Raw genomic sequence first — 27,212 nt, 5'->3', positions numbered from 1 at the left:
GAGGAAACGAGCAAGAGAATCCCAGGCAGGTTCTACACTGAATGGGGAACTGGATGCAGGGCTCGATCCCACGACCCTGGGATCATGACTTGAGCCAAAATCAAATGTTGCACACTCAACCGACAGAACCATCCAGGTGCCCCGAAAGTTTTATTTTTCAAGGTAGCATCTAGACACATATATAGATTCACTGTTTAGAAAAAGTACAAAAGGCTAAATTTTTACCTAGTGGTCCATTATATTCAATTCAATAAGGACTCAAGACATAACATTGTTAAAAACATTTATTTAGATACAGTCTATGATAAATAAGTCGGTAGAGGTTCCACTGCCACCGATTCATCTGAGAAGAGCCCTGTGCCATTCAACTGGTGAATGTCTGAACGATGTCCCATCTCTCATCCCAGCCAGAGTGCACACCTTCCATGTTGTTCCTGTTCACTGATTGCTTCCAAATCCAGATGACCTTTATCCCCAAAGTAAGCTAAAATGTTTGTGAAGAGGAGAAATAAATTAAACCCCAAAGTACAAAACTTGAACATAGTTTAAGAACTAGAAGATTTTATACATTTATGTTTGTGTTTACTCGTCTATCAAATTCAGAGATACTTTAAGACAAGGATCAATCTCACCGAGCCAAAAAAAAAAAAAAAAAAAAAATCAAACATAGAGACATATATTTAAAGAAACACAGTTTTGTTACTTTTCAGTGTGGTTACCTATTATAAACAAAGAGGAAAACAAGTTGAGATCAATCAAAAGATAAATGACTCATAATTTTCATTAACATGAAGGACTGATGAAGCCACAATACAAAATGGCATCAGTATTAGATACCATCTCAGTAAAGCTGAAAATAACACTTACTGAATGCTTTCTATGGGTCACTACTGTGTGGAAAGTTTCCAACTCCCAATTATGACCTTTATTTTAAATACATGGAAACCAAGGCTTTGAGATGGTTACCTAACTTAAGCAGCAGAGTGGGATGTGACCCAGGTGCTCTTAACCTTTGTACCACACAAATCCCAGGGGCAATTATTAGCCTCCATTTCAGCCTCAACTAACTCTTACCTCAATCATTCCAGCCACTAACTTGCCCAAACTTCTAAACTATTTCCTAAGAGGATTCTGGAGGAAGACAAAAGGTGTTTTTTGTTTTGTTTTTGTTGAGGTGTTTTATTTCTATGCCTTGCTGATTAAAAATGTGATTTCTAGTAATATGTCACGTTAAATGAAATCACATTACAAAATGATAACTTGAACATTCTATTTTTAAAAAGTATTTCCCTTTGCCTGGGAAAAAAAACCAACATGCATCTATTTCTAATTTTCAAAAGTGTATTAAAATTTTCCATTAAGCCCCAAGGATTTTTGCATACACTTAAGATATAAAAATAAACTACTCAAGGGAGCCCTGGGTGTCTCAGTCTGTTAAGCATCCGACTTTGGCTCAGGCCATGATCTTCCAGTTTGTGGGTTTGAGCCCCATGTCAGGCTCTGTGCTGACAGCTCAGAGCCTGGAGCCTGTTTCAGATTCTGTGTCTCCCTCTATCCCTGCCCCTCTCCTGTTCATGCCCCGTCTCTGTCCCTTAAAAATAAATAAAGATTAAAAAAATTAAAAAAACAAAAAACAAAAAACTATTCAACTATTAAGGGCTACTCCTCTATGGTAAGGAGTATCCAAAATAAAGAGAAAAGAAAATCTTCCTTGGCCTTACACAGATAATGGGAACAATGATCCTCTTGATTAAACCTCAGTGTTCATATATTTTGCCTAAGTGTTTTACTCATTACTGCTCTGTGTTTATTAAAGTACTGCATTTTGAATATAGACTCCTATCAACCAACATTTGCTGACCACATATAATGCACCATCTGGGTGAAAGAGGACACTAAAATAAATATGGTTCTAATCCCTAAGAACCCTATAACTTAGCAAGGGAAACAGACGAGTAAATCATGAACTATATATAAGCATTATAACAAATAAATTTCGGGTTCTGTGTTGACAGCTCAGAGCCTGGGGCCTGCTTTGGATTTTGTGTCCCTCTCTCTCTGCCCCTTCCCTGCTCATGCTCCGTCTCTGTCTCAAAAATAAATAAACATTAAAAAATAATAAATTTATATATAAACTTGACATTAATGAACAAATTTTATATTAATAAAACATTTACATTAATAAAAATCCTAGCTAATTCTGTTCCTTTCAGGGTATAGTACAGGCAACACAGGAAGGTCTCTCTGTCGGCCTCCATAGCACAAGCAGCACGGTATATGAAATTCTCTAACTGAATAACCCTTTTCAGGCCCTCAACCAATTCTTATCTAAATCACAAATATCCCTGGAAGGAAACCAGAAGACGTCCCTAATGACAGAAAAGAATGAGAGAGCAGCAAAGAGAGAGGAGCACTAAGGCAACACATGGCGAAGAAATGAAAGAGCAGGGGCTGATTGCTTCATCCAGACTGTGGTAGCTGTGAAGCGTCAACTCTTGGTGGGACAATTGAAGCCAAAAAGAAGTACAACAGAAGAGCACATTCTATTCCCATCTCTGGATCCTCTATCACCTGACCTGGGGCACATAAAATGCTTTATCCCAGCTTGCAGATCCATTCTAAAAGTCCTACCACAAGAGCAATCCTACATCAATTCTTATCCAAAAAGCCACTAAGAGGTCAGCGTCATTTAATTAATTCGACTCTTGTTGACAACTACTTTAGGTACTTATAGGACAAGACGTACTTTAAATAAGCAACAAGCATAATATAAGGCAGAGAATGACGCACACAAAAGAATATTATGGGAATGCAAAAGAATGGAGAGGTCTCAGCTAGGAGAAGGGGGAAAAGATTTAAGTGATGACATTTGAGACTGGGCTTTTCTAGACATAGGTTTTCATCAAGTAGAAACAAGGGAAAGAGCACTCTAGGCTGAGGGAGCACAAGCACTGGAGCAAAGGCACAAAAATATAGTTTATTCTGGGAAGCATGCAGTAGCTTGTGCTAGACCAAGTTCTCACATGATAAAGAACTGAAGTAAAGAAGATGACACAGAAAAGATTAAAAATTATTAACAGTATATTGCTTACATATTACTTGCCAAGTACTCATACTTTATATACAATATTTTTATTCAATCCTCATGAAAACTTTATGAAGCAGATATTATACACAATTTATATAGAGGAAACATCACCCTAGAAAAGTTAATGGCCTCTTGGGAAAAGGTATTTGATGATAATTTCCAGTACTTAGAAAATGTTCACACAGCGTGAGCAGGCAATCCCATCTCTGATGCTTCCTAAGGTAGTTAGTATTTCCCTGTGAAAATAACTGGTCTGAGTTCAATCAGCTAGTAAATAGCAGATACATTACCTCAAGTCCCCATTTCATAGTTCAAAATGTAGAGGCTAAGAAAATAGCAACTTCGTGGGGACCACTTGAAACCAGTTTTAAGCCAAACCATAAATGGTTAAAGGGAGAGCAAAGTGAAGAAAAACAGCAGTGAAGACCATTTATTGAAGAACTTTATCAGGGAAGAAGAGAGTAACTGCAGAAATGGACAAATTGAGGGCATATACAGTGGAAACTTATAAGAAAAACCCCTTCCAGTGAGAAAGGAGAGGCTGGTAAGGTAGAGGGGATGAAGGAAATTCGTTATCAGATGGCAGTGTGCTAAGAAAAGTGGTAAGATTATCTGGGGGAGCCCACATGGCCCAGTGGAAAGAGTGTAGGCTTTGGAGACTGACACACTCCACCACCTACCGACTCTGTGACCTGCTCTCAAGTACTGAAGTGACAATTACAGACACTGTATATAAACCACCTAAAACAGTGGCTAATGCATTGTAGGTGACTGTTAGAGATATTACTATTATTTTCTGACCATTCTAGGAAAAAAAAAGGCTTAGAGTAGGAGTTTGAAGAAACAGAAGACCTAGAATAGCCAGTGAAAAGTCTGTTAGAGCAATCCACAAGAAATATCCGTAAGACAGAAAGTCAAAATGAAATCACACAGCACCTGGACAGACCCTGGTCATCATCGTGCCACAAATTATCAGTCCTTTACAGCAAACCTGCCTATTACAGATTCTGCCTTTATATATAAATACACACTTGTATACAGAAGATGTATATATGTATGTTCACGTGTGAACATATACATACGTTTGTGAGTACACAAACATGTATACTGTGGGTATGTGAAGTTTTCACAAGTGCTTATCCACTACTGGCAAGACTTTCTGACACAGAAATTTGACAATGCATTTTCAGAGCCATAAATGTTCATACACTTAGACTTACTCCCTTGAGAATTTATTATAAGGAAATAAATCAAAACCTATAAAATCTTTCTTAAAATGTTCACTATACTATTATATAAACTACTGAAAATTGAAAACCTAAATGGTAAGTGATCAACAAGTTGAAAATATGAGACATCAATTGTAATTTTAGGTGAAGAAAATAAAATCCTATGTATTCTTATTAAAATGACATAAAAGGCTGAATGAAAACAGAAATATGGCTAATTAAAAAGTTTATTCACCTTTCAAAGTGGTAGGATGATACGTTACTTCTTTTTCTTTTAAATACATTTAATTACGATTACAACACAGTACAGTAAAATCAAATTAGGAAGGGGAAAGAAAGTACTTACCTGATAACACAAGCTAGACTAGTCTACAAACTGCTGCAATTTGCCAACAGCCCAAAACTGTACTGACTAGTACAGCTCCATTTACAATGCCTACCACTACAACTCTTGCTTCCTAGTGATTCAGTGCTAACAGATGAACATTTGCCCTGCAATGTTTATTTGTAAGAGCAGTACCTCAAAACAGTTGGTTCAGGCATTCCAGGATCTGCACCCCTCTTGAATCCTGGAGGGTAAGGGGGAGGAGGAGAGAGAAACACAATAAATAGCAATTAAAACCGTAGCAGACAAAACATTTGTAATCAAGAATTTTTCTTTTCAAATCAACCTAGGGTAGGCTAGAATGATATCCATATCTACTAGCACCATCTAAAGTTACCTGTGTGCTATAGAAGTCTTGAGTCTTAACTAGGGTATGAGATTATGTCCAGGACTAACCAATAAGGAGGACAAATAACCTTATCCTTATTATATACACAATTAGCACGTAGCCCTTAGAACGCACTTTCATTATTAGTCTTTACTAAAAAAAGGTGCCACAACTACCATCATACTGGGTAAAAGACTACAAAGAACAAAATGAATTTTTTTTAAATTTTTTAATGTTTATTTTTTAGAGAGAGAGAGAAAGAAAAAGAGAAAGAGAGCATGTGCACGCGACAGAGGGGGAGGGGCAGAGAGGGACACACAGAATCTGAAGCAGGCTCCAGACACTGAGCTGTCAACACAGAACCTGATGCAGGGCTTGAACCCACAAACTGGGAGATCACGATCTGAGCCAAAGTCAGACCCTTAACCAACTGAGCAACCCAGGCTCAGCTTTTTTTTAAAGATTTTTTAAACAATATTTTAAAAACTCAATTTTTAAAAAAACAATTGAGGGTATCTTATTTTATCCTCTTTTGGATAAACCTCTTTTTATAAAGCAATCAAAGACTGGAAATAAAAAGAGAGGAGAAAACACCAAGTTATTGTTTAACAATCTAATTAAGTCAACACTCTTGTTACAAGTATGATCAAATAAACCTTTTACCATTTAAAATATATTTATTAACTGGATAACATATATCTAATTTGTTGATTAAAATTAAAGTAAGCATCAAGAACTGTGAGTGGTATGAAATTTTACCCCATTTTCAAGACAACAAACTAGCCTGCCAGTTTCACAGATGCTGGTAGAAGACACAAGATCGTGAGTCAAAAACAAAGGACAGTTCATTACTCCTAGCAATAACTATAGTCAGAATATCATCATTTTTAGATGAACCCTGACTTTAGGGAAACACAATCTTTTGTGATGGGTAGTGAGCACTCCTTCCCCTTTGCTCTAAAAGGAGATACTGTTTTCCAAGGCTGTTCACTCCACGAACATCCTTAAAAATACGGAACAAAAGGGGCGCCTGGGTGGCGCAGTCAGTTAAGCGTCCCACTTCAGCCAGGTCACGATCTCGCGGTCCGTGAGTTCGAGCCCCGCGTCAGGCTCTGGGCTGATGGCTCGGAGCCTGGAGCCTGTTTCCGATTCTGTGTCTCCCTCTCTCTCTGCCCCTCCCCCGTTCATGCTCTGTCTCTCTCTGTCCCAAAAATAAATAAAAAACGTTGAAAAAAAAAATTAACAAAAAAAAAAAATATGGAACAAAAGGTGGTCATAATCTCTGCTCACAAGATTTGTAGAAATTCAAGACACCATGGAGAATTGTCTTCCAATAGGTAATTCATTAAAATCTTCCTACTGGTTAATGTCCAAACAGATTATCATCATGCCACTGTTCTATTTTATGGCACTATATTCCCATGTACTCCCTGAAGCCCTAAAAGTTATGTTTAAACCTAAATTCAATCCACAGTTCTAGGTTTTACTGAGAGCTGAGGGGGAGAAGAAAAAGAAACTGCCTGGGAACTAGGTTGGACATAAAATTAAATTTCTATAGCAGCACTGTCAACAACAGCCAAAATATGAAAACAGCCCAAATGTCCATCGATAGATGAATGCATAAAGATGTGGTATATATGTACAATAAAGTATTACATGGCAATCAAAAAGAATGAAATCTTGCCATTTGCAACTGGATGGATGGAACTAGAGGGTAATATGCTAAGTGAAATTAGTCAGAGAAAGACAAATATCTCACGCCTTCACTCCTATGAGGGCTTTAAGATACAAAACAGATGAACATAAGGGAAGGGAAGCAAAAATAAAAACGGGGAGACAAAACTTAAGAAACTCTTAAATATGGAGAACAAACTGGTTACTGGAGGGGTTGTGGGAGGGGGGACGGTCTAAATGGGTAAGGGGCATTAAGGAATCTATTCCTGAAATCACTGTTGCACTATAAGCTAACTTGGATGTAAATTAAAAAAATTTAAAAAAATAAAAAGAAAAGAAAAGAAAAAATTAAATTTCTACGCAGTGAAAGGAAAAAGACAATGATTAACAAGGAAGAATTACTAAAAAGATAGCTCTAACATTACTGTCAACCTGAGTTGGAAGCTAGGGTGAAAAATCATCATAATGGTAGTGCTAAGAAAGAGAATACCTCCAGTGGGCACAATAGGAAAAATAAACTCCGGCGGGGGGGTGGAGGGAGGGGGTGAGTAAGGGAAGCATTCTCTTCAGACCAAATCCTTTGATACACAGAATGTAGCAACCAGCTACAACTTTCTAGCTATAGAAAAGGAACCACAAAACAAAAAAGGGAGGAGTGAAAGATAGATATAAAGATTTATAGAGCAGCAAAGAAATCAGAGGGTCCAAAGTGCAAGCTAAAAAAAGGACCCCCTACATGCCTCAATGGAAAAAGGAGGCACAAAGAAGGGGAAGGACATGAGTCCTCATAACTTTCTTAGCTAAAAGGAGAGCTCATCCTAGTGTTTGACTAAGTAAACTGGGTCCTTCTACCATTAAATCAAAGTTGGGGGGGGCAGAGAAAGAGGGGGTACACAGCTTGTAAGAGCAGGCTATCACAACTATGTGTTCTAATCCTTGACACCTATACAAAGTTGCTAAACTCCAGAATAATGCTTAAAAACAAACAAAAAAGCATTCAAAATAGGTAGGAAAAGATCTTTTTAAGTCTTTATACCAAAGTATCCAGATTACTGGTAGGTTTACATTGCATGGGGAAATGGGAGTGACAGCTACCTGGAAAACATCCAGCAAAATTAAGGGCTCTGTCAAGACTAAGAGTGAACATACTTTATCTTGAACAATGCAGTACACCTAAAACAAACAGGAAGCAGCACCTTGTTAAAATCACAGGGTTTTAAAAGTGTGAAACTGAGTTTTAGAAAATATCAAACTGTATGCTCAACTGATAGAGCTGGAACCTTTCCTTTCCACCACATTGTACACCTGAAAGTAATATAACATTGTGTATCACCTATACTTCAAAAAAACAAAAAAACAAACAAAAAAACCCCAGAAAAACAAAAAACTATCCAAGACTAGAAATAGGATAAAGTCCCAATGTACAGCCCTAGGTGTCAATATTTGTCTAAGTACTTAAATGCTTGCAGTACAGCACAGTGGTTAAGAGTATGGGCCTTGAAGGGGTGTTTAGGTGGCTTAGCCAGTTAAACCTCAGACTTCAGCTCAGGTCATGATCTCCCAGTTGGTCTATGGGTTCCAGTCTCCCAGTAGGCTCTGTACTCGGGGCCTGGAGCCTGCTTCTGATTCTGTGTCTCCCCCTCTCTGTTCTTCTTCCAATCGCACTCTCTCTCAAAAATAAATAAACGTTAAAAAAAAAAAAAAAAAAAAAGTACGGGCCTTGATACCCCATTACTTGAGTTCATAGTTCCCCACTTAACAGCTGTGTGTCCTTCAGAAAGAAATTTCTCTCTGATTCCATTCCCTCACCTATAAAATGCGATCCTAACAAAAATCATCCAAACTCTTCACTGTGCAACTAAGAAAGCAAAAACTATTGTCATAATCATGCTTCAGGACAGGGGCATATCCACGAGGTCTACAGGCCTCTTTCTATTTAGGACCACCTGTAGAAGTGAGGACAAATGCCAGGAAAACCCACCTAATGACAGAATGAGGGGTCGCTTTCAAATATATCAGGTCGCCTAACTCTCCCAACAATCTTCAAAGGTAGGTCACCTCCATTTTATAGATGTAAAAATAGAATGAGAATTTTAAAAACTTGTTAAAGACCATTAAAAAAACAGTACAGACAAGAACTTGAACTCAGGTTAGACCGACCCCACTGACTAGACAACATCAAAGGACGTGCACGGCGTGGTCCGGTTTCTGTCTCCCGCCCTAGAAAGCCAAAAATGGAGGCAAGGCCTCCGCATACCCTTCCCTCCCGTCTCCTTCCAGGTTCTCCTCCTACTGACCCAGGTAAATCACGAGAGGAATAAAGCCCCAGCGGATGGCAAACTGGCCGCCCTTAAAGAGCTGCTGCAGCCTCTGCTTGGCCTCTTTGCTCAGCTTCACCATGGCGACAGCCGGAGCGGCGAACTAAGAACACTTCAACGCCAGCGGCAGCTTAGGGACTCCGGAAAGGAAAGGCGCGCACGCGCCAAACACCGCATTTACGGCAGAAGTCGTGACGCCGCCAGCAGAGGTCGTAATTCATCGCCTGTCCAGACAAGACGCCTCTGCGCGGCGCTACCTGTGGACGGCGCATGCGTGTCTGGTTCTTCCCCGCCCTCCGGAGTCCTGATTTTACTTTCCTACGTTTTAGGGATCGCCGGGGTTTGCTGATTATGGGATGCCCGAGGCAGTGCTTTGGGGCTTCCTTCAGCCTGGAACGCACTTTATCCTTACTTATGTTTTATTGTGCACCTCCAAGTGTTCCTCTCCTGAAAAAGAAGGAATATTAACTAAATTCCAAAGAACTATGTTTTAGTCCCGACTCCCATTCTGACTTGCTGTGCCGTCTTGGGCAAAGTGTTAAATAACCACTTTCAGTATCAGTTTGCTTCTTCTACCCGCAGGTTGAACTGCAAGGGAGGTTATGAACTGGTGGCCACCTGGGCCACTATCCATGTTTTCTTTGATTCCCGCGGGGTTTCGTTGTTTTTCTTCTTTGTTTTAACATTATAAATTACTTGCCAACATTTTTAAATTTGGGTAACTTCACATGGAAATCTGCACTTTTACAAAGAAGCTGGCAAATACTATTGCAACAATCAGCAGGAGTGAGAAATGACACACCTGTTCACCTATCTTGCCCTCATTGGTTTTAGAATTGCAGTGGATCTCACCCCTGGCTGCACATTAGACTCACCTGAAAAAATTTAAAGACATACTCGTGATGGGGACCTACTCCTGGAAATTCTGATTACTTCAGGATAGGAGCTGGCCCATTGCTTTGCCATCAGTTTCCCGGGTGATTCTCATGTGTAGCCAGCGTTCCCAATTTTTTTTTTCACTAGCTTCCTGACTGACCACTGTTGTTATTTGAACTTTTGATCCCACTCCAGGACTTCTGGATTTCTAAGGCTGTAGGAGATTTCTAAGTCCTTGTCCCTGAAGGCTTTCCTAGATTATCCCCAACATACATTATGACATTTTCTGTCAAACTCTGAAGGTGCCCAATGACACCTGAAAATTCCCCCTGCCTTTATGGCTTTTCCTGTATTTGGCTCATCTTCATGACAATAACCTGTGACTACTACACCTGTCACTGTGTTAAGTGTTTCAAATACAATAGTTCGTTTTAATCCTTAAAAGAATTTAAGATTGCATTGCATTAAACTTGTTTTACTAATTCTTGTAAAGAAAAAAAATATATATTACAGGCCTCATTTTACAGACAAGGGAACTGTTTCTAATCTTTTTATCCAAATGCCTGATACATATTTCTGCCAGTTGGGCTGAACAAAACCAAAGTCATTTGCCTTCATCAAACATTCATTGAGCCTTACTGTATGCTAGGCGCTAGGTATATAAGATTTTGTTTAAAGGCATTGCCATTAAGAATTTCATGTTTGAGTAGAAAAGACGAGTAAACAGATGATTCCAATGCAATGTGAATGTGCTAAATTCCATAGTAAATTATACACATCTGAGAGGAAAGTGGACAAGTTTTAGGAGGGAGAGCTAGCATTGTGATCTCAGATGATTAGAAAAAAACTTCATAGGGAGCATGGGACTTAGCTGGCCTTGATGAGTATTTATAAGTCCAGAAACTCAACTTTATCTATTGAGGCAGAGATTGCCTCCCTTTCTCCAGCCTTGGCGCCTCAACCCTACCCCCAGTTTTCCCTCCAAACTTAATATCCTGCTGAAAAACTTCGATACTAAATCATTGAAAGCTATATAAAAAGCACACAAAAGATATTCTCCTGTTATAATAATAATCACCATATATTTGTTACTGTGTGCATAGAGAGAAAGAAAAATAGAGAAATATACTCCAAACTCTTTGTAGTAGTAATTATTTCAGGGGACAAGGGAAGGAATTATTGGAAAGCTTCAGTTTCCATGCATATACCTCTGTAGTGTGTTACTTGTCTTTTCATAATGTGCACATACGACTTTTATCAAAAGAGGAAAACAATAAAGGTAGATTTTAAAACAAAAGCACACCCCCCGCCCAAGGACTCCACATTGCCTTTAGGATAAAAGATTAAAGATCCATTGCACAACCTACAGGGTTCTTGAAAGTATCATATTATCTCTCATCTCTGCTGTTACCTCTGCCAGAAATGCTTTCCCACACCCTGTTCTTTATTTAGGGCCAATCAAGTATCTCCTCCAAACTGTAACCTACTTTGACGTGCTTCTGCCCCTGTCTAGGGCAAGTTGAACACTTTCTCTGTTTCTCTGTGCCACCATTTTCAGGTTGATTTATTATTATTTAGATGCCTGTCTCCCCAAGTAGATCACAGGTAGAGACTCTGTCTAATTAATCTTATATTCCCAATGACTGTGTTTATAAACACTTGTAAAATTGATGAATGAATTTCATCAGGAGATAACAGCCTTAATAATCATGTTACTTCATCTGTCACAGAGCATGTATCTCAAAGCTCATTTGTAAATTTACAATTAGAGATATCCTTAGCAAAAAACTGGCATTCTCCTTCCTAGGGAGCAAAAATATTCAATCAATTAGAAATAACTAATACTTACCAGGCACTTACTATATGCATGCCCTGTGCTAAGGGCTTATCCACCTGAACTTTGAATCCTCACAGCTCTATGAGGTAGAGGCTATATTTTCATCTTCATTTTACAGGTGAGGAAATTGAGGCACAGGGGAGTGAAGTAAAGTTCCCCAAGCTTGTTATACCTCGTAAGTGGTACAAGTAGAGTTTAAAATAAGACACTTTTTTTTAATTAAAAAATTTTTTAAGTTTTTATATTTATTTATTTTGAGAGAGAGAGAGAGAGAGAGCATGGGAGGGGCAGAGAGAGAGGGAGAGAAAGAGAACCCCGAACAGGCTCTGCACTGTCAGCGCAGAACCTGATGTGGGGATCAAACTCACAAACCATGAGCTCGTGACCTGAGCTGAGCCACCCAGACACTGCGAAACCCAGATATTCTTAATCCAGAACTTGAATGTTAACCGTAACACTAGACTGCCTTATAGAATAGACGTAAACACAACATTAGAAGAAAAGTTATTGTATATTCGCAAAGAGCATTTCCCTCAAGGCATGACAGATGAAAAACTGTTTCCATTGTACTGGAGTAATATACGTAATGAGACCATAAGCTGGCCAGTAACCTAAAGGGATGCTTGACTGGCTGAACCAGGACAGATTCTCTCTAAGTGAGATTTGAACTCAAGACACAAAAAAATACCAATTTGACTGAAACTGATAAGACAGAGAGAATAGATGACATTAAGTAGTAGAAGACACGAGTACGCAGAAGCCATGAAGTACACAATATCGAGTTATAATGTTCACAGCCTTCAGAGGGAGAATAACATGGTTTCTGGTGAGAGGGAAACAAGATAATGCCATCTAGAGTCTGTTGTATGCTAAACAACCTTCCATTCCCAGCTTTGGGAATGGAAGACCTGACACTCCGGGCTATGTCATGCTTCCTGTTCTGTGATGTAGAGAAAGTGGAACTAATCAATTACATTATCACCCCTGTGGTCTCATCTAACTATAAAATAGCACAAGAGAGGTGAAGGCATAAAAGTGAGAAAATAAGGGGGGAAAACTGTCAGGGTTTCACAGCACTATCCAAAGAAAAGATGCTACAGACTCTTAGAAAAAATACCTTTAGCAAAGATTAGATGCAAGGCACCTTGTGGCTCAGTTGGCTCAGGTCATGATCTCACAGTTCGTGAGTTTAAGCCCCGCATCAGGCTCTCCACTGACAGCATGGAGACTGCTTGGGATTCTCTCTCTCTCTCTCTCTCTCTCTCTCTCTCTCTCTCTCCCTCTCTCCCTCTCTCCCTCTCTCCCTCTCTCCCTCTCTCCCTCTCTCCCTCTCTCCCCCTCCCCTGCTTGTGCACAGGCTCTTTCTCTCTCTGGAAGGAAGGAAGGAAGGAAGGAAGGAAGGAAGGAAGGAAGGAAGGAAGGAAGGAAGGATGGATTCAGTGGTTGAACTCTTTTTGGTTGTAAGAAGGAAAAAACCCGTGGAAAGAAATACAAGTAGTCAACATATCTGACAACACAATCAGGCTTCATGGAAGAACAGGACCATTCCTTTGAATATCTATTTCCCCGTTGGTAAAATGGGAAAAGTAACTACTTATTATGGACTGAACTGTATTCCCCCCAAACTCAGATGTTGAAGCCCCAAGACCCTAGTAAAAGGGTTTGGAGATAAGGCCTTTAAGGAGGTAATTAAAGTTAAATGAAATGCCAGAATTCTTCACAGAGCTAGAACAAATAATTCTAAAATTTGTGTGCAACCAGAAAAGACCCCAAATAGCCAAAGCGATCTTGAAAAAGAAAACCAAAGCAGGAGGCATCACAATCCCAGACCTCAAGCTATACTACAAGGCTGTAATCATCAAGACAGTATGGTACTGGCATAAAAACAGACAGTCAAATCAATGGAACAGAATAGAGAACCCAGAATTGGACCCACATATGTATGGCCAACTCATCTTTGACAAAGCAGGAAGGAATATCCAATGGAATAAAGAGTCTCTTCAGCAAGTGGTGCTGGGAAAACTGGATGGCGACATGCAGAAGAATGAACTTGGACCATTTTCTTACACCATATGCAGAAATAAACTCAAAATGGATGGAAGACCTCAATGTAAGACAGGACGCCATCAAAATCCTTGAGGAGAAAGCAGGCAAAAATCTCTTTGATCTTGATCTTGGCCACAGCAACTTCCTACTCAACACCTCTCCAGAGGCAAGGGAAACAAAAGCAGAAATGAACAACTGGGACCTCATCAAAATAAATAGCTTCTACACAGAGAAGGAAGCAATCAGCAAAACTAAAAGGCAACCGATGAAATGGGAGAAGATATTTGCAAGTGACATATCAGAAAAAAGGTTAGTATCCAAAATTTAGAAAGAACTTATCAAAGTCAACACCCAAAAAACAAATAACCCAGTGAAGAAATGGGCAAAAGACATGAATAGACACTTCTCCAAAGAAGACATCCAGATGGCCAACTGACACATGAAAAAATGCTCCACATCACTCATGACCAGGGAAATACAAATCAAAACCACAATGAGATATCACCTTACACCTGTCAGAATGGCTAACATTAACAACTCAGGCAACATCAGATGTTGGCAAGGATGCAGAGAAAGAGGATCTCTTTTGCACTGCTGGTGGGAATGCAAGCTGGTGCAGCCACTCTGGAAAACAGTATGGAGGTTCTTCAAAAAATTAAACATAGAACTACCCTACAACCCAGCAATTGCACTACTAGGTATTTATCCAAGGAATACAAGTATGCTGTTTCAAAGGGACACATGCACCCCAATGTTTATAGAAGCACTATCAACAATAGCCAAAGGATGGAAAGAGCCCAAATGTCCATCGACGGCTGAATGGATAAAGAAGATATGAGATAGATAGACAGATATATACACACACACACAATGGAGTATTACTTGGCAATCAAAAAGAATGAAATCTTGCCATTTGCAACTACGTGGATGGAACTGGAGGGTATTATGCTAAGCGAAATTAGAGAAAGACAAACATCATATAACTTCACTCATATGAGGACTTTAAGACACAAAACAGATGAACATAAGGGAAGGGAAGCAAAAATAACATAAAAACAGGGAGGGGGACAAAATAGAAGGGAGTCTTAAATATGGAGAACAAACAGAGGGTTACTGGAGGGGTTGTGGGAGGGGAGATGGGCTAAATGGGGAAGGGGCATTAAGGAATTTACTCCTGAAATCATTGTTGCACTGTATGCTAACTAATTTGGATGTAAATTTAAAAAATAAAATTAAAATAAAAAAAAAAGTTAAGTGAGGTTGTAAGTGTGGGGCCCTTGTCTGATAGGGCTGGTGTCCTTAGAAAAGATGCCAGAGCTCTCTCTCCACCTGCAAGCAGAGAGGAGAGTCCACGTGAGGACACGGTCATGGTGAGAAGGGAACTACCTGTAAGCCAGGAAGAGAGGCCTCACCTGTCTGCACCTTGATCTGGGATGTGGAGGAGTCTCCAGAACTATGAGAAAATAAATTTCTGTTGTTTAAGCCACCCAGTCTGTGGTGTTCCGTTATGGCAGCCTGAGCTAACACGCTACCTAACAGGCTTGTGTGTGAGAAAGATTAAATCATATAGTATCACTGTATTAACTAAGTACCATGTATCAGATACCTCCCTGTGCCAGGCACTCCACAGACCTCATTTCCAGTCCTCCAAAACTCATGTTCTTTGTACCACTTCACACTGCCTGCTACATAGTTGGTTTAATTTCAAATCTGAGTATCATAGTCTTATTAACATCACATTTATAAGCCACAGTTGTTTTTTATGCATTTTTCCATTCTGGGATATTGAGTTCAGACAATGTCCAGAAACCTGTGCCATAGACAATTATGTGTGAAGAAACAAGAAAATAAGGCACAGCCTTCCACTTGAGGATTTCATGATCTAGTTAAAGTAAGACAATTATATTGGTAAGTTACTTGTCCGTGTGACTAATCTTTGGGAAAATAATAACAACAAGTCAAAATTAAACATAGGGACCCAGGGGCAAAATCTCTGCACTTGAATCCTGGCTCTATCACTCAGCTGTGTGATCACAGTCATGTCTCCTATCTCATCTGCAAAAGTGGGTAACAATAGTGCCTGCCTTAATCAGTTGCTGTCAAGATAAAGAGACAATATAGTTGAAATACAGAGTCTAGTGAAGATTTCATCAAAGATAAGCTAATACTGTTACTGTTTGTTTGTTGTTTGCTTCCTCATTCTTATGGGTTTCAGATTCAAAGATCTATCTTCTTCATAATTTTTTTTTCTCTAATTCCAAGGCTACCTATGAAGAGCCTCCTGACAACTGGCTACACTACTGCATAGCCGTCAAATGGGCAAGGGCCAGACAGATGCAACATGTAATCAAGTGGAAGTTCCTGGAGGAATCTATTTTACACTTCGTCTCCATTAAGTCTTAATACAATGCTTTGCAATGAAAGGAACCCAACAAATATCTGTTACTATGACCGGCTAGAAGTCATGTAGCTCCCTGATCTGACCTGCCAAGACTTGAATCCAATTCTGCCATTTACTGAAAATGAGGATGTCAAGAACCAGTTCATAACATATCAAAAAAGCTAATTCACCATGGTGACTAGGAAAATAGGGCCTGTTTTCCAAAACGCATCCAAATACATGAGCCAAAATGCAAAAGAAAAAAATGTTATCATGTATCTTGTTTCCCAGGAATGTTATATTTAAAAATATATCAATATTCAAACACCAGGTGCTTTCTTGAATTTTAACTCATACTTTATCCTCTTTTATCTTTTATCTGCTAGGGTGTTTTTGGATGGATACACAATGTCTTATTGCCTCAATACAGCCAGGAATTCTTAAGCACATCAGGCAAGCATATGCATAGAATAAAATCGCTACAAAGAAGAGATTTAGTCAATATCACTGGGCCATCAACCTAGTGTAAGACTCTTCCAGGAAAGGGGAATTTCAGAAAACTCACATACTCAGCCACTACCCACAAGAAGTTGGTAATCTTATTTGGGGACAGAGTATGCATACCCTTGACAAGAGAATATGGGTGAAGGGCCAAATGTGTAGGGCAGACAAGACATTATAGGAATTTGGAAGAGAGAGAAATTCAAGAGGTCTGGACCACTGGGGGACAATGTCCCAGAAGCGAGCTGATTTCTGATGGCTGGGGAGCAGGAAGAGAATAAAGAAAAGTGCATATGAGGAGAGAAAACAAAACACAGTCGGTGAAACAGAAAGCTTCAGGCAGGAAATAATGAGACCGAGTTATAAAAAGAACCTAAATGTCAAGTAAAGAAATTTGGATTTTAGCCAGAGAGTAGCTGAAAAGCCACTAAATATTTTAAAGGGGGAAAAATTACAAGGTAAAAGCAATTTATTTCAGGGTTTATTTTTTTTTCAATTTCCTTTATTTTGTTGCAAAGGAAATAAATTCACATAGTCTAAATTTAAAAGGTACAAATTTAGAGGTACAAAAGGTCTCCCTCCCACTTCTGTCTGCCCATTTTAATCCCTGGAGGCAAACCAATGGTTACCAGTTTCGTACCTATCCTTCCAGAGAAATCTGTGCATATGGAGGCGAAAACACACAGCTCCCCCCCTTCTTTTTTTTTTTTTTTTTTTGTAGATGGGATACGTACACACTTATTTACCTTGTGTTTTTCATTTAAAAATATAACAGAGATTATTTTGTATGAATACATAAAAACTTTCCTCATTCCCTTTTTAAAAATAGATAGATTGGTACAAACGAACACATGGTTCCAATACTGTCTATCCAGAGCTGCTATCCAGTTCTTCCTGGAGGCAACTCAATGTGTCTAGCTTCTTATATATCCTTTAAGAAATCTTATAGGTATATGGAAGCATATAAACACACATGCACCCTTTCCCCTCTCTTTTAAAATAAATAGGATGCATACCATACCCCCACTCTCTCAGATATTTAAAACTTTCTGAGAAACCCAAATGAAGTATTTATATGAATTAATAGTATTGTACCAGTGTCAATTTATGGTTATATACAATGCTATTATTGGGGGAGCTGGGTAAAGAGAGAGAGTTCCTGGCAGACAGGAACTCTGTACAAATTTCGAACCTTTTTTAGTCTTAAAATATGTCAAAATAATAAGTATTAAGAATATTTCTGAGCTATGTTCATCAGATTACTCCTTTCTGCCTGTGGATGCTGCTAAGTAATCATCTTTAAATCTCCCCTCAACGACTGTCATGTCTAAGTCAGAATCTCCCAAAGGGCCTGAACAGCTGCAGAAGCTTTTCATCGGAGGTTTGGGCTTTGAACCAACCGATGAGAGTCTGAGGAGCCATTTTGAGTAATGGGGGAACGCTTACAGACTGTGTGGTAATGAGAGATCCAACACCAAGCGCTCCAGAGACTTTGGGTTTGTCACATACACCATTGTGGAAGAGGCGGACGCAGCCATGAATGCAAGGCCACACAATGTGGATGGAAGAGTTGTAGAACCAGAGAGGGCTGTCTCAAGAGACGGGTCTCAAAGACCTGGTGCCCGCTTAACTGTGAAAACGATTTCTGCCGGTGGCCTTAAAGAAGACCCTGAAGCACACATCCTAGAGATTATTTTGAACAGAATGGGAAAACTGAAGTGACTGAAATCATGGCTGACCGAGGTAGTGGCAAGAAGAGAATTTTGCTTTTGTAACATTTAATGATCATGACTCTGTAAACAAGATTGTCATTCAAAAATACCATACTGTGAATGGCCACACTGGGAAGTGAGGAGAGCCCTATTTAAGCAGGAGATGGCTGGTGCTTCATCCAACCAGAGAGGTCAAAGTGGTCCTGGAAACTTTGGTGGTGGTTGTGGTGGGAATGACAACTCTGGTCGTGGGGGAAACTTCGGTGGGTGAAGTGGCTTTGGTGGCAGGCGAGGTGGCTTTGGTGGCAATCGAGGTGGTGGTGGACGTGGTGGCAGTGGGGACGGCTGTAACGGATTTGGTAATGATGGAAGCAATTTTGGAGGTGGCGGAAGCTATAATGATTTTGGCAATTACAACAATCAATCTTCAAATTTTGGACCCCTGCAAGGAGGGAAGTTTGGAGGCAGAAGCTCTGTGCCCTATGGTGGTGGAGGCCAATACTTTGTCAAACCAGAAACCAAGGTGGCTGTGGCAGTTCCAGCAGCAGCAGTAGCTATGGCAGTGGCAGAAGGTTTTAATTACTGTCGGGAAACGAAGCTTAGCAGGAGAGGAGAGCCAGAGAAGTGACAGGGAAGTTACAGGTTACAACAGGTTTGTGAGCTCAGCCAAGCACGGTGGTGGCCGGGCCTAGCTGCCACAAAGGAGTCATGGTTTAGACAATATTCATGTGTATGGGCTAAAACCCGAGGACTATATTCATGACTAATTATATAACAGTTTATTTTAGTTTCTGTTCTGTGGAAAGTGTAATGCACTCCAACAAAGGGTTTTAAGGTAGATTTTTTTGGTTTTTGTACCCATGCTGTTGATTACTAACTGTAATTGTATGATCATGACGCTGAATAAATGTGTCTTTAAGAAAAAAAAAAAAAAAAAAAAAAAAGAAGAGCACCTGGGTGACCTCGGTGGCTCAGACGGTTAAGTGTCCAACTCTTGATTTTGGCTGAGGTCATGATCTCGTGTGAGATCAAGCCTCATGTCAGGCTCTGTGCTTGGGATTCTCTTTCTCCCTCTCTCTCTTCTGCCCCTACCCCTCACACACATGTTCTTTCTCTCTCTCTCTCTCAAAATAAATAATCTTAAAAAAAGGGAATATTTCTTAGTGGTCATTCCATATCAATACATAAATGCCTTCCCTTTTTATAGATGCATAGTATCACTTTTAATAATTTCACAGGGCACCTGGGTGGCTCAGTTGGCTTAGTGTCTGGCTTCGGCTCAGGTCATGATCTCACAGTTTGTGGGCTTGAGCCCTGCATCGGGCTCTGTGCTGACAGCTTAGAGACTGGAGCCTGCTTCAAATTCTGTGTCTCCCTCTGTCTCTGCTCCTCCCCTGCTCATGCTCCATCTCTCTCCTTCAAAAAAAAAAAAATTAAAAAAATTTTTTAAATAAAGAAAAATAATTTATTTCACTTGCCCCTAGGTAGGCAAAATACTTCAGATTTCCTTATAATTAACAAACACTAATAGTATCCATCTGAGTGTGCACAGTCTTTGACTCTGTGGTTACGAGTGGTCTATACACCGGGGCGCCTGGGTGGCTCAGTCGGTTAAGCGTCCGACTTTGGCTCAGGTCATGATCTCCCACTCCGTGAGTTCCAGCCCCGCGTTGGGCTCTGTGCCGACAGCTCAGAGCCTGGAGCCTGCCTCGGATCCTGTGTCTCCCTCTCTCTCTGGCCCTCCCCCCCGTGCATGCTCTGTCTCTCTCTGTCTCAGAAATAAATAAATGTTAGAAAAAAAAAAAAAAAAAGAGTGGTCTATACACCAAATGATGTAACCGCCATAAAGATTCCGTAGGCAAGGCCCAGTCAGGCATCAGAAACGCCCGGCCCTCCTCCTAGTCCTGCTGCTCACTAGTGGTGTGACCTTGAGCAGGTCACTTAATCCTCCAGTCATGGTTCTCTTCAAAACAACATTGGGATTACCTGCCCTGATTACCTCCCAAGTTTCTTGAGGGTGAGAGGAGATAATGGGTGGAATACTACTTACATAAAATCCATTGTGCAAATAAAAGGTTTGGCAAGTATGACTATTCCCTAGAGCCTAGATCATAATCCTCTGTCTATAATCACAAGTAGAAGTTTTCTTGGGGCTCCTAGGTGGCTCAGTCAGTTGAACGTCTAACTTCAGCTCAGGTCATGATCTCAGGGTCTGTGAGTTCGAGCCTCACATTGGGCTCTGTGATGACAGCTCAGAGCCTGGAGCCTGCTTTGGATTCTGTGTCTCCCTCTCTCTCTGCCTCTCCCCTGGCTCAAACTCTCTGTCTCTCTCTTTCTTTCTGTCTCTCAAAAATAAATAAACATTAAAAAAGAATTAAAAAAAAAAAAAGAGGTAGGAGTTCTCTCATGGCAAATTCAACCTCAGCTTGAGTTTCAGAGAGCTGCATCCTAATCCGTGTGATTTTTCATTTAAAATAGAATGACTCTCTGGGCCCTTCTGTTCTCTAATCTAGTCCTTAATGGCCATCAGAAGGTGTGCTACACAGGAATAATGAGAAAGGACAAAATGCCAAGACAGGAAATGAGTGGGGAACACTCATATTAAACCCAGAGGAGAGTTGCAGCAGACCAACAATGGTGAGAAAGGGTATAATGGGGAAAAACCAGTGCTCAAAAGCCATTCAGGGAATAAGAAGCAACCTGGTTGCCTAGCAATACCAGAAGGTACACTGGAGTTAGGATCTTAGAGGTGACACCTGCTAAGAACTGTGCAGGTCTGAAATTTTACCGTACTTACAAGCTTGCAAATTAGTTTTCCATGGATGCTGGCAAAAGGCATGAGACCTTTGGGTCGGAGACCAAAGATTTTATTACATATGGCAAAAGAAGTAGCCAGTGCTTTGTGTTGATTTGCAGGCGTTCCCTATGCCCCCAGAGTCCATAATGATGACACAACTGACCCATCCAAGATGCCTGTACATGCAGAACACTGTTAAGGGAGAGGAACACTGAGCTGGGGAGCTCACTGTTTTTATAGTGAGCAGAAACAAGCCTGGTCTCTGTCTGGGAGCCTCCCTCATGGCTGCCTGCTGCAAACATAACCCTGAATGATGGCCTGGGTGAAGAACCATCAGGGCCTTGCATTCTTGACACACTCAGAAGGAACGTGCAGGGATGCTCCATGCCTATGCTAGACTGTCTCTCCCAACAGCACTTTGAAAGCAGGAGGGAAACTTTAGTCAAGATCAATTCAAAAATGAGGCTGAACTAGGTCACAAGGAAGGAGATTCCAAAAGTCCAAAAGTAAGGAGCTGGAGGGACAAGGTGAGTCAAGGGCTGACTCTGGAGCCAAAGAGAGACTGGAGACAGGGATAGGGATTTATCTATGGTAGAAGCAGAAGAAAAGGTAAAATCTGTGAGGGAGACAATATGGAGAGATAATGTGGCCAGGAAAGCTGTCACATAAAGGGCCCAGTCAAGAGAGTAGGACAAGATGGCAGAGATGGGCAGGTGGCCCGGAAAGGATGGGCAGGAGGACCAATGCTGCTTGAAATTAGCACGCTCACACTCAGAGGTCCAGGGAAACCTTCCCAGCAACCACAGGCCAGGCGGGGAAGCCTCCTGCACTCTCCCTTAGCTCCCCCTGAGCCTCAGCTGCCATCCCCACTGGACTGTGACTCCTCCTAGAACAGAATGTGTGTATGTGACTCTCCTCCATACTCAGCATCTGCATAGGCACCTCTCCATGGTTGGGGCTCAGTGTATGCGCTTTGAATCAATGAGTGAGTTAGTTGTGAGGTAGTCAGTGTCTGGAAGCATTACGTGGCTCATAGTGTCAGATCCTGCAGACAAATCATGTAGGATGAGGACTAAGAACAAAGCCATTGCTTTGGGAAAAGGTTGAGTCACAGGTCATGATTCTGGAAGGCAAATCTGACAAACTAAAGGTATGCAGACCATATCTCCAGCGACTGGGGGCTGGGAGCAGGAAAAGTCAAGGCAGTATGCTATTATTCTCTGTGTCCCACTCTCCCAGCCTTTGCCTTGTATGTGACTATAGATAGCCAGCTGGAGGCATTCACACTATCTCAGAGAAGCAGTATTGGTATAGCTGAAATGAAAAGATATAGAAACAATTTCATCTTTTAAAACAACTTCTATAAGTGGCCTTATGAATTAAAATTTTAGGGGTGGGGAGGAGGGAGGGTCAAGGTACAGAGCTAATACCAAAGCAATGGAGTCTGGAAGAGAGAAGAAGAGGAAGAGACCCCTGCTTCCCCGAGACTTGGGGGAGGGCACGGGAGTAAGAAAAGAGGTCAGAGATGGGGGCCAGGACCCCTGATTTGGAGAGAGGAGGGCCTGCTTCAGGGCCCCAGCTTGGGGGAATCATATCCAGAGATCACCATGCTCTCACCTCCCTACCTCAGGGCCTTTGCCTTTACACCCCTCTGTTCGGTTTCCCATGGCTCAGTCCCGCACTGCCTTCAGATCTCCTCAGGAAGATCAGCTGCTCATAGCTGACCATCCTGTCTAAAATAAGAAGTCCCTTCTCCCATCTATCTCTGTTCCATTTCCCTGATTTTACTTACCTTCCTAACGCATACAGAACACATCAGGGGATCCGTGACCACCAGAGTTCCTACGATCTTATTTTCTATTCCTAACAAAAAAGATATGAGAAAGCAACAAAAATATGACAGGTTCTATAATATCACTTACACATTTTTCTCTCTTCTGAGGAATTTTGCAAGCTTGCTACAGGGTAATGTTTCTACAGGAAGGCAGAATTTCCCCTTTCAGGACCCCAAATGAAGAAAGAAAAGTTGAAATTAGATGTCATTGCAGATGGGAACTTTGGTTTTTAAAGAGAAGGTAGGGTCACCTCGTCCTTTTGGAAACAGTGGCCAGGTCACATCCACAGAGCTCCCCATGGAAGACCTTCCGTTTGCTTCTAGACAGGAGTCTGATGGAGAACAGGGATTCTCCACTGTACAGGCTTTAAAAAAAAAAAAAAAAAAAAAACTCAGCAGAGGGCAAAGCACCAGTGTTGTTAACATCTTCTAAATAACCATTATTCTAATTTCTAATAGAAATATTTCACAGTAGCAGGGATGCATAGTCCCTCAGGAAAAAAAACCACATTTTTTAATTTTTAATATTTATTTTATTTTTATTTTTTAACAACCATTTTTTAAATGTTTGTTTATTTTTGAGAGAGAAGAGACAGAGTCCAAGCAGGGGAGGGGCAGAGAGAGAGGGAGACACAGAATCCAAAGCAGGCTCCAGGCTCTAAGCTGTCAGCACAGAGCCCGACACGGGGTTCGAACTCAGAAACTGCGAGATCATGACCTGACCCCAAGTTGGACACTTAACTGACTGAGCCACCCAGGTGCCCCAATAACCATTTTTCTTTGATTGCAGAAAATTTTATACATCTTTCTCCCAGAGAGAATCCGTCTCTCACTGTCTTTTAAAAAGAAACAAGTAATTAATAGTATAAAACTCTGGTAATGAGAAGAGGGGCTCTCTCCATCTCTGGCTACATGAACCTAAACACTAAGCCAACATCTAAAGACGAGCCTGTGCCCATGGACGGAAAAGTCGATTTAATCATTTCTTTCTTTGCTGTGGGGTGAGAACCTTCTGTCAACAGGGGCTGGCAGGATGCCTGTGGTTTTTCCAGCAGAAGAAAACCTCTTATACCTCAATACTTTGCTGATCCGTACCTAACTTCCACATGGGAACTCAACTTTGGTGCCCTGGGACACCCCTGAACAGAATCAGGACCCTTAACGCCCAAAGCGATGGAGCCCTAACACTTCATTTGGGTGGGACCACACAGTGGTCAAACCCTCCCTTGCTACATGTGGGGGCTACTTCTGTGTCCTGTGGGCTGGTTACAAACGTCTACTATAAAAATTACATCAAGGTGGGGCACCTGGGGGGCTCGGTCAGTTAAGCGTCTGACTCTTGATTTCAGCTCAGGTCAGGTCACGATCTCACAGTTTGGGTTTGTGCTGCACTGACAGCACAGAGCCTGCCTAGGGTTCTCTCTCTCCCTCTCTCTCTGTCCCTCCCCTGCTCGCTCTCTCTCTTTCTCAAAATAAATAAACATTAAAAAAATTACATCCATGCAATTTTAAACATTTTTCTAAATGTTTTAACTTATTTTTGAGAGAGCCCAATGCGGGGAGGGTAGGGAGAGGGGAACAGAGGATCCAAAGCCGGCTCTGCACTAACAGCAGAGAGCCTGATGTGGGACATGAACTCACGGACTGTGAGATCACGACCTAAGCCAAAGGGGGATGTTCAGCTGACTGAGCCACCCAGGTGCCCCCATCCAAGGAATCCTGCAGAGGGCTGTGCCACGTCCCATGGAGGCAAAGAGAGGAAAGCCAGCAGAAAGAGGACAAAGGATTCATCACAATTCAAATTTGGTTCAACTTCAATGTGATTGCTTGGGGTTCTAAGCCCCTGAACAAAAAGGAAGTTCATTTGCCTAAGCAGCAACTCCTACCACTAATGGGGTGACCTGGGGGCATATCTGGAACAAGAGTACTAGCTAGGAAGTCCAGAAGGCACAGTGGCTAGTGCCACAGATCCCTGGGGAGAGCTAGCTCCACCAGGACCAAATCTCTCTGCAGCCCAGACAGGTAAGGCCAGAAACCAGGAAGAGACCATCCTTAGAAGAAGGAAAGGAGGCATGGCTGGGAAGATGGCTGCTGATAAGCTGTGAGAGCTGCTCATTGTCATCTGCCTTCCCTCACTCATACACACACAGACACAGACACAGATGCACACAAAAAAACAGGACACTTGAAGCACCCCCTCCCACTCCCCTCGGAGTGGGAGAGAACAGTGTTCATGTCAGTGTGAGGAAGCAGCCAAACTCAGTGAGGAAAGAGTAGGACTCCCGAGTACCAAGTGGTAGGACTTCCCCCAGGACCAGGCTGCCCAGCGTGCTTGGAAGCCCTGGGATGGGTAGTTTGGGGATAGAAGAATTCATCAATGACTAAAATCTAGTTCTCGCCTTCCTAGAGGCTAGGAGAACACTAAACAGGAGCAAATCATCTTGAGCGCGACATAAATCTTACCAGACGGAGTGTGAAAGGGTGATAATAGTTTTTGGAATATGTTGTGTTCTTTTCATTTCGTGATCCATTCATTTATTCATTCATCTGACAAATGGTAACTGAGGGCCTCCCCGTTACGTAAGGATGAGGAGATATAACAATAAAAGAGGCAGGCAAAGCTTCTGCCTTTGTGGACTTCGCATTCTAGCAGGAAAGACAGTCGGTAATAAATAGTGGCAAATACTTCCGTGGAGCCTTCCGTGTGTCAGGCCCTCTGCTAAACCCTTTCCAGGTAGGAGCTCATATGTTTACTGCAACCTATGCGGTAGCTACTGTTATCCTCATTTTACAAATAAGGAGCGTGAGGCATAGGTGGGCTGAGTAACTTGCCAGGTGTGTACAGCTAACAGTAACAGAACAAGGATTTGACCCCAGGAAGGTGAAATTTAGAGTCCGTATTCTTTTATTTTTTTTAAGTTTATTTATTTATTTTTGAGAGATGGGGGAGTGTGTGTGAGCAGGGGTGGAGAAGAGAGAGAGGGAGAGAGAGAATCCACACTGTCACCATGGAGCCCATACAGGGCTTGAACCCATGAACTGTGAGATCGCCACCTGAGCCATGAGTCAGACGCTTAACCGACTGAGCCTCCCAGGTGACCCTTAGAGTCCATGTTCTTAATTGATATAGACTAGCGTGCATATGGGCACAGGCATGGAGACGGGCATAGAGACGCAGACAGTAATAGAGAAGGGTGTAACTGTTCACATTTCCAAGGGACAGAAGACCCCTAAGTAAAGTATCTTGAAAGGGACTTAAAGTTTTAGTAGAGAAAGCCAGTCGACACCGGTAGATGGATGCATAAATAAGTGCTATAAGGAAAGCAATGGGGTGGGGGTGGATAGGGTGGCCAGGGCAGATGACACTGCAGTTGTCCAGAGCAGGTTCCTGAGGCCTGCCCAACTCAAGAGCAGATGTGACTATGAGTCGCCAGGCCCCAGGTTTCAGTCACAAACCCCAAAGAGCCGGGACTGGGAAGAGTCACATCTCAGTGGTCACTATCCGAGGACAGCCCCCACTGCAGCAGAGACCAGCTGGAATGCAGACTATTAGTGTCATGCCCTAAGTACCCCCCATGTACACACACCAGATGTCATGGAGAAGGGAAGGGGAGCAGAAACCTGAAAGGCTGGGCCTTTTACAAAAACAGACTACATGTTTACCTCAAAGGCTCGTGTACATTACCGAACCTGAATAAATTTTCTTGACTCACTAAACACAAAGCCCTCTAGGCACCTCACTCCCTGTCTAGCAGAACACGGGGTCTTGAGATACAACATTTGTGATGCCACTGCCCCACCATGAAGGCTACATTTGGCGAGCAGAGAAGAAAGGACACAGGGTGATCGCAAGAGAAGTGAAACAGTTCCTGTCTTTTCCCTTCCAGGCAGAACAGTTACAGTGGCACAGATGGTCAGTCACATCAAGGGTGAGGAATGAAACACACATACTATGTGCATCTCTGGAGAGAACAAAAGGATTATTCATTGTTTCATTATAGTTTTTTAAAAGCTCAAAGCATGATTTAGGAGAAGTCATTTGTGACATTGCTGCATTCAATTACCCAGAACAAATTTGGACGAGCCTCGCAGCTATTTCTGGGCTTCCAAATGTGGGTCACAAAGACACGTTAATCAAAAAGGACAATGCAATCAGGCAGCTTCACATATTTATCATCATTTCTATGAAAAGCACTTACTAGCAACT

At 41.6% G+C, this 27,212-nt stretch overlaps 1 protein-coding gene and 1 long non-coding RNA gene across 3 annotated transcripts in view; both read right to left on the bottom strand.

Annotated features, from left to right (window-relative positions):
• Positions 1–266: 266 nt before the first annotated feature.
• On the bottom strand, positions 267–9,180 carry TOMM7 (translocase of outer mitochondrial membrane 7). The gene is made up of 3 exons (XM_058724844.1): positions 9,002–9,180; positions 4,838–4,886; positions 267–484 (listed from the first exon to the last, which is right to left on the bottom strand). The coding sequence occupies exons 1-3, from the start codon at positions 9,102–9,104 to the stop codon at positions 469–471; spliced, it is 168 nt and encodes a 55-aa protein (XP_058580827.1). The 5' UTR covers positions 9,105–9,180; the 3' UTR covers positions 267–468.
• A 176-nt stretch (positions 9,181–9,356) lies between these two features.
• LOC131509285 (uncharacterized) overlaps positions 9,357–27,212 on the bottom strand; it is a 27,404-nt gene continuing 9,548 nt past the window's right edge. Inside the window, exons 2-3 of one of the 2 annotated variants that reach the window (XR_009260410.1) lie at positions 23,257–23,370; positions 9,357–9,469 (exon numbers count right to left, since the gene is read on the bottom strand). This is a non-coding gene — a long non-coding RNA (uncharacterized LOC131509285). Of the gene's footprint in view, positions 9,470–22,554; positions 23,035–23,256; positions 23,371–27,212 lie in introns of those variants that run through there. The other variant, XR_009260409.1, reaches the window with a different exon arrangement.

The sequence above is a fragment of the Neofelis nebulosa genome, chromosome 4 (genome assembly GCF_028018385.1).
Source record: "Neofelis nebulosa isolate mNeoNeb1 chromosome 4, mNeoNeb1.pri, whole genome shotgun sequence".
NCBI classification, from domain to species: Eukaryota; Metazoa; Chordata; class Mammalia; order Carnivora; family Felidae; genus Neofelis; species Neofelis nebulosa.
Note: the sequence above shows the minus strand (reverse complement) of the source record. Positions and strands in the feature narration are given on the sequence as shown.

Coding starts and splice junctions, on each gene's coding strand:
- TOMM7 (XM_058724844.1), bottom strand. CDS start 9,104: ATGGTGAAGCTGAGCAAAGAGGCCAAGCAGAGGCTGCAGCAGCTCTTT. Junction 4,887..9,001: donor TCCTCTCGTGATTTACCTGG/GTCAGTAGGAGG, acceptor CTTACCCTCCAG/GATTCAAGAGGGGTGCAGAT.